The sequence below is a fragment of the Anopheles marshallii genome, chromosome 2 (genome assembly GCF_943734725.1).
Source record: "Anopheles marshallii chromosome 2, idAnoMarsDA_429_01, whole genome shotgun sequence".
NCBI classification, from domain to species: Eukaryota; Metazoa; Arthropoda; class Insecta; order Diptera; family Culicidae; genus Anopheles; species Anopheles marshallii.
In genome coordinates, this window is record NC_071326.1 from 15,238,595 (window position 1) to 15,246,828 (window position 8,234).

At 42.6% G+C, this 8,234-nt stretch overlaps 1 protein-coding gene across 1 annotated transcript in view; it reads left to right on the forward strand.

Annotated features, from left to right (window-relative positions):
• LOC128710499 (G protein-coupled receptor kinase 2) overlaps nt 1-3,991 on the forward strand; it is a 42,229-nt gene extending 38,238 nt beyond the window's left edge. Inside the window, exons 7-11 of the mRNA XM_053805554.1 lie at nt 2,535-2,724; nt 2,800-3,048; nt 3,128-3,489; nt 3,564-3,827; nt 3,890-3,991. Of these exons, the coding sequence (XP_053661529.1) occupies nt 2,535-2,724; nt 2,800-3,048; nt 3,128-3,489; nt 3,564-3,827; nt 3,890-3,991 (1,167 nt within the window). The remainder of the gene's footprint in view (nt 1-2,534; nt 2,725-2,799; nt 3,049-3,127; nt 3,490-3,563; nt 3,828-3,889) is intronic.
• Nucleotides 3,992-8,234: the final 4,243 nt, after the last annotated feature.

Sequence of the window (8,234 nt, forward strand, 5' to 3'; positions counted from 1 at the left end):
CAATATCATCTTTATTTCGCATCATTTTTTTTTTAAGTAAATTCTATCGAATTCGAACGCTGCAAGGCACATGGTTACCGAGATTGTAAGGTACACTGAACAACTCGTCATCAAGTCGTTATCCAGCGGACTATGAAACGTAAAAAACTCTTGCCCTCCGAGAGGCATTGGCACGTTAGAGTTAGCGAAACATAATTATAGTCAAGTGAACAAGCCAGATACTTGATATCCCATCGAGTTTGTTGCAATTATGCGCCTTTAGTCTCTCCCCCATTTTTATGTTCATCCGACATACCGGATAGCCGAGCAACCTCGCATGCACATACGCCAGTGTTCAGGTATCGATTTTCTTAAAGCTTGTACCGCACGTTAATCCGGCCAAACGAACAAGAGACATCCCGCACCGTTTCCAACCAACCGGCGCCCACTGTGCGGCCGCACGTGTTCGGGTCAAGCAGCTGGAAAAGCAGCCGCTTTTGTGGGATGAAAGCATTTGCAAGGCAAGAATTTGCCAATCTTTGTTACGATTTCTTCGTCCTGTCTTGTTTCCATGGCATCGAAAAGGAAGGGGGAGGGGGGGGGGGGGGGGGGTGGGCGCACAGTGCCTCGGGATGAGGAAGCGTGTTTGTGTGGAGCGCGCGCGGAGTCCCCTATTCCGTCGGGCTGGCTAGATTTTATTGGCGAAAAGCTTGCGAAATCAGCTCCCGTTCGTTTGCACACGTTTCGGACGCGGCCCGACGGTGGTGGTTACGCCGATCGCACCGAAAACGATGGTGACTTTGACGACATGTAGTCTCTTTTTCGGTTGTCTTGCTTTTTATTCACCATGCCACTGGCTGGCACTGGGGGCTTTTTTACGACTTATCCTCCTTGTAAGCTTACAAAAGAGACACTATAAATGGCCTCGAAGGAGCTGTGAAAGCGCGCCCATGATGTACTTTTCGGTCGTCAGAATAGCGTGAGAGCTTGTTAACGATAAAAAATGAAGACAAACGCGTGGAAGGATTGTTCTGCTGTGGACGTACCGGGACGGATCCGGCATCGGTGGCGTAGTGTTATTAATATTAATTAGGATCCGCGAAAAGTCCCATTCTCGCTGTGACCGTGCTACCGATAGTGCAAAGTATTGCACTGTTTACATTTTATATCACTCTTCCTGGCTCGGCGAGCGATAGTCGAAGAAGCAGCGCGCTGGTGTTGGAATGATAGGGATGGAATTTACAAGATTGCTCAAGATGTGCCCTTTTCCTTTGATTTTGAATCGTAAACAACGAGCATCTTGTGCAAGAAACGGAACGATCCGTCCAACGGGTTCGACCCGTAAAGGATGGTAGATAGCAAATGCTGGAATGCAAGTAATTTGTATGCAAAAAGACAGCGGAGGTGAGTTCAGAATGTTAAGCTAATGGTAGGAATACAGCTTCTCCGTCTGCTCCATCCCCCGACGTGAATATCGATAGTGAAAGGCGGCTGCTAATGTTGAAATGCCGGTTTCCGGATGGTCGGATTCCGTTGCTTCGGCCACGTACCACGGAGGAAAAAAGGGTCACTCTTGTCAAGGTGGAGACGGTAGTGAATCTCTTGATAGTCGGTTGTTATTGTACCGTCGTCTGCTCGGAATGTTTAAGAAATCGCAAAGCTATCCCTAGGTAAGGTTCTACCGTTCGCAGTCTGCACTGTGATGAAAATGAAAATAAATATATAAGCACAGTGCTTCCGTCGGTAGAAGTTTCTGTTGGCTGTGTCTCGTTGCTGTTGAAGATACTGTCTGTAATTTAGATTTAAATGGAGATTTCTCAAACGGAAACAAAGTGTGACAATGTCGAAAGCGAATACAGAACCAAAATCAGTGGTGTCCTTTAGCATTGTTCTCCTTGGTGCAACCCCTCCGAAGGAAGACTTGTCATGGTAGAGAAGTTGGGGTTTTTTTTTTGGTATGAATAATTCATATCTCTTCCTGGATAGATGTGGATGACGGAAATGGAGCGTTGTGTTGTGTTGTGTTACTGGTAGAAATCCTTTCGAAGCATCTTTGTCTCACTGAAACAAAAATGGTCGTACTTAAATAAGTAATGGCAAGAGCATTTTTCCACCTTTAATACAAGTAGAATTTTTATAAGATCTGAACGTTAAGTTTGTAGTACAAAGTGTTTTTGTTTAATGTATTTTCTTATATTTAAATCAATCATTATTTAATGATTTAATGAAAATTGTTGAGTTAGAATGAGGAACTTCAGATCATTTTTCGGTACTTTGCACGTTGACGTGACACACGTTAGCGTAGTGCTTAATGTGATGTGTTAAGATTAAAATTAAATTAACCACTTCGCCTACAAATCCCATTTAACATGCCAACGCCATCCGATCATTCAGCTGATGATGTAAATTGAATCAATCAAAGAGCGAACGTCTAATTGCGTCTATTTGTTGCCTCAGTACCGGTTAACGTTACAAAATTGACCGCTCCGGTCGCCAATGATGCCAGCTCCCACTAACAATCGCATTGTTTGTTTGTGCACTTCACTTGCCAACAGGTACGGGCCACCGGGAAGATGTACGCCTGCAAGAAGCTGGAGAAAAAGCGCATCAAGAAGCGAAAGGGCGAATCGATGGTGCTGATAGAAAAGCAGATACTGCAGAAGATAAACTCCCGCTTCGTGGTGAATCTAGCGTACGCATATGAAACCAAGGACGCGCTGTGCCTAGTGCTGACGATTATGAACGGTAAGGGATCGGTTAGGACAAAACAGCTTCCGCTCAGGAGGTGCTAACGTAAATGTATGTTTTTGCTCGTTTCAGGTGGCGATTTGAAGTTTCACATCTACAATATGGGCGGCGAACCAGGGTTTGAACTTACCCGGGCACGGTTCTACGCGGCGGAGGTGGTCTGCGGGTTGGAGCACCTACACCAGCAAGGTATCGTTTACCGCGATTGCAAACCGGAAAACATTCTGCTGGACGATCACGGTCACGTGCGCATCTCGGATCTTGGGCTGGCTGTCGAAATTCCGGAGGGTGAAATGGTTAGGGGGAGAGTGGGCACAGTTGGTAAGTGAAATCGAATATGACGTTTGCATGCATGGTGTGGCGAGCTAATGGGTTGGAACGGTTGTTCAATTATCTGCAGGTTACATGGCGCCGGAAGTGATCGACAACGAGAAGTACGCATTCTCACCGGATTGGTTCAGCTTCGGTTGCCTGCTGTACGAGATGATTGAGGGACAGGCACCGTTCCGTGCACGCAAGGAGAAGGTGAAGCGCGAGGAAGTCGATCGGCGGGTGAAGGAAGATCCGGAGAAATATTCGCACAAGTTCAGTGACGATGCCAAAACGCTGTGCCAGCAACTGCTGATGAAAGCGGTTAAGAGTCGACTCGGTTGTCGCAATGGGCGGCACGGTGCGCGCGAAGTTAAGCTGAATCCGTTCTTTAACAGTATTAACTGGAAGCGGCTCGAAGCTGGTTTGAACGATCCTCCATTTGTGCCGGATGTAAGTGTGGGCCGAAAGTTTCAACGGCCAGTGAAAATGGTTTCATTCACATCTCTTTCCTTTTACAACTCTAGCCGCACGCTGTTTATGCCAAAGATGTACTGGACATTGAGCAGTTTTCCACTGTGAAGGGAGTTAATCTGGACGCAACAGATGAGAATTTCTACACCAAGTTTAACACCGGCTCAGTATCGATACCGTGGCAGGACGAAATGATCGAAACGGAATGCTTCCGGGAACTGAATGTGTTCGGCGTGAATGAGTGTCCGACACCAGATCTGCTCACCAACGCACCACCGGTAGTGGAGAAGCCTGGTTGCTTTCCGTTTAGAAGAAAAGTAAGTACCCGGTGCAAATCCGCCTGTGATAATCTAAACTAATGATCGTTTTTCGTTGGTAGAAAAAACAAACGCCGCGCGAGAAACCGGTTCCGTTCAACGAGAAACTGTTATCCTCTAGTCAAACAACGGTGAGCTGTAGCCAGGCACCAAATGAAAGTTGATAGGTGTAATCAAATGGGAGTTCAGCACAACAACAAACAACCACGCACGAACTGCGGCTAGAAGCTTGCGACCTTGACGCACGTTCGGTAAACAAACGATTGTACATCCTGGAGATGGTAAAAGCTGATAAAATAACCTTAGTAGCAAATCGTAGCAGCAAATGACGTACTAGACAATGGATTGGGGAATTGGGCATTACGCTCGCCAACCCCCGGCCAGTCGATGAAAACCTCAAGTTTGTAAACCATTCCTCAACGAGGAGTCACCATCGACCGACAAAGGAAGAATCATCTCCGCGTTGCTATCCGCAGCAATAGGGCGTGGCAAGAAGCCGGCCGCATCGTAATATCTGCGTGGTGTCCCCCCCCCCAGGTGTTTTAAAACACACTTCAAATGTAATGAATCTTTTACATTACGGAATCCACACTTCCGTCACCCAACTCACTCAGTCAATGGTACGCAATTAGAACAAGCACATACACATTTTCTCATACGCACAAATAGTCGATAAAGAACTTAGTAAGGAAATGCAAAAATGAACCAATTGGACGGAAATCTGTGTGTCCGATCGGGAAATGCGTGTGTTGGAGGCATTTGACTGTACTCTGTCAATACATCGCTTATATTTTAGAATTTGTTTGCAATGCGAGCCATCAAAGAGATAGACACACTGTACTTCGCTTTACAGAAGTATGTGTGACCTTTTTTTATCCTTGTAAATAATTTTCGATTATTTCACACGTTTTTTTTTTTTTTAAATCTAGGTGCGAGTTGTGTTTTTCTGTCTTCCTTTTTTAAGCGTTTACGTTTTGACATTTCGACATGGCTGAGTCAAACACGGACTTGCAGTCGCCAGAATTTGTCTTATGTTAATATTATACTGCCAGGTGTACAACACAATCAATGGATGCGAAAACACAAACAAACAGTGTAACAAAAATTCTTACCAAAGCCGATAGGGTCCCCTATTCCCGTCTTTCATCGCGTCGGTTAGTTTATGCATTTGGAGTTTCATGCAACCGTTTGCGAATAGGCTTGCTTTTGCATACGAAACATATTCCCCCGCGTACGGGCGATGCGGTTTTGTATGTATGTGTGTGCGTATGTACGTGTACAGTACTGATTTGCCCCCCCCCCCCCCCCCCCCGTAATATATTGTATTTGCGCTACGAGCTTGATGAGTTTTTGTATGAAAAACGGACTAATAGATCGCCCCCCTCATTACAATTGCTACATTTAATAGGCTATGAAGTTTGGTTACCTACACAGCACCAAGCTCAGACCGTGCAAAGTGAATAGTGTAAAATAAGTAGACAGTAAAAGAGATTAAACGTTTTACCAATGCAATATTTTATTTGGAAACAGCCGCTGTTGTTAGACGTGGTAATGTTCAGATGAAATTCATAAGAAGCTTTGTTTTTTTGTTTTTTTAAAATAGTCCTCTAAAATATTTGTATTCGATTGGTACAATTCTTTAATCGCCAGTGTTGTTTTTTTTTATCTGTTGCTATTAGAATTGTCTAATAAATGCTCATATATGCTCAGAAGTTTCGACGAATTTCTTCGTACGTTTGAATTAGCTTCGGGCACACGATACGAGGCTGCACAAAATGGAGTGCGTACATTGAAACTTTTAGCGTTTTATCAAATGGCGAGCAGCATTGTACCCAATTGTGAATGCAATTCCAGCGGGTAGCGAAAGTACTGTCATGGGGGAGGTACTTAAACACATAAAGAAACTCTTAAATATTCGAATGGTTGAAAAGGTAACTTTTTAACAGTTTTCATACTCATGTACTAATCAATTATAATATAAATAAAAGATTCTTCGTGGCGTGGCAAATGGCACAATGGGGGTGAAGAAGAAATCTCTATCGCGCACATACTATTCATTATATAAAAAACACACACACACACACTCCTCCCATATAAACACACCCAACAAAACACTGTTCTTCTGACTCGAAATGCGACATAAATTAAGGCGAAGCGAACTTAAGAATGTCAAATGCAAAACAAACAAAAAAAATATGATAAAATTAAACTAGTTACCGGAAATGCAAATGCTAAATGTGTAAAGAACAGTGCTAAACAATGAGGAACTCAGATGAAGGAACAAAGGTGGTAGAAAAAGTAGAACAAACTGTAACAAAAAAGAAGAAAAAAAACAACAAAACATTAAACAAAGTATGAGTGAAAGCAATCATTTACTAGGGCTGTTTTAGCTTTAATCACTGTGAGCGGTAGGAGATGGAGCGAATTGGTTACGCGTTTTACCGAATCTATAAAGTATTGTGTTCAAAACAAATGCAGCACCCAGAAGCACGAACGCGCAAAACGCCACGTGCGTGGCCAGTGAGCCGCCGCACGGGGGTGTGCTTTCGTTGGTATGTTTTATATATTTTAAACTTTTGTAGCTATACACACGCCGCACAAACGTTCTAGTTTAAGTTTTATGCGAAAGCACCCTGTAAACACTCGGTCCCGCTCCTCCATTTAGTGTGCCAGGTTGCGCGGTACCGGATGGTATGAACGTTTTATTTAAACCTTATCGTACAGAAAAGGAAGCACACAAAAAACAAAACAAACAAACAATAAACAAAATGTAAACAAATCAGTTCTTGTGATGTGAGCTATGTCTAATTGTGTTGCTGCAGTGAATGGATGTGCTTGTTTATGCAATTTTTGGAACAGCCGTTACGCGTTCGTTTTCCGAGATGTAGGAATAAGAATGTTATACTTACGTTAGCGAATTGAGCCCTCGACGCTTGTTCACCTTGTTCTCTGAAAGACAAAGCGCTAGCCGCAAAACATATACGTGGAGAACTTGGAACACAGTTCGCGTAACACATCTAAGCACAAAACTCTGTAGCACCAACAAAAAAAAAAAAAAACAACATCCTCTAAAGTGTTTTTTTTTAAATCGTATTGTATATAGTAGCGGTAGTAGTAGAAGAACAAAATACTTCCACCTCCCTCCGATTGAGTCCAGCAGTGATGAATTGGGCGCAGAAAGCGCGTGAAGCCACAGTGGAATGCAAGCAGAAAACGGCGTTCAAATATCCTCACGATCGCAAGATATTTACGATCTTCTATGTGTGTTTCATACCTTCACTATTTGACACATATTGGGAAGTACAATGAATCTGTATAACTAAACGATACATTCGATGGCTACTATATTGGATCGCTACTCCGGGATCGGGAGTCCTCCCGCGGCGAGGGAGTGCGAAGAAGTTATAGTCAAGGTGTAGCCAAAAATTGGCATCTTCAAGCTCATTTAATACGATCATACAAAATTTTGGTACAGAAGGAACGGTGGTGCCAGTGTAGCTGTAGCGGTAGTAATAATGTGCGAGCACATAGTTAGGCAGTGGTAATTGGATTGTATTTGCGTTAGTGCATTCTACCGCAGGAGCCAACCGAAGCCAACAATAGAATTTCGATGATAAGTATTAAGTGGCAACACAAAAACAAAAAGAACAAAAAAAAACACACACACACATGAGAAATATATGGAACTTTTTACGTGTAATATCAGCAAATGGCAGGCAGAGGGTGGAATAAATTCCAAATTTTTGAACAGACAGCGAGAGAAACTAAATGATCGTGTATGATGAACGAATGAATGAGTTCAGGGGACAGAATGCAACCTTTGTGGACATGTTGGTGTGTGGCTGGGCAGGGGTTAGAATCGTAGAAAGTGAGAAAATGCATACAACTAAATAATAAATAGAGAAATTTAAATTCAATATGTCTCCTTATTCGTCTACATGCGATTGATGATGATAGTTGATCTACTATTGCCTTTTTATAGACATACAATCAATTCAAACATCAAACATACAATTATAGACATACTTTTGAGTTTTATTTCAATTTTAGAATTTTAACAACGCGTATGATATTCTTTACGCATATTTTACGCATATGATATTCTTTAGCATTGTTGCCACATTTGTTTTCGCATTATTTTGCTGGATGCATGGACTTTAAATGATCTTAATAAGCAATAAACTTTTTGATCTTTTGTTATCCATCAGTTCATAATAGACGTACTATTCTAATCTCACCATATGAATTGTATACCTTTGTTGTAATGAACATCTCTTTTACGCGATAAAGAATCTGTGGGTACTAGAGAGAAAAGATTATTTATACCGTAGATGACTGTATGCTTGCTTTATCGACTGTTGTTCTAAGAAGCCAACACAAACTAGACCATCTTGTGTCTCTTTTCCA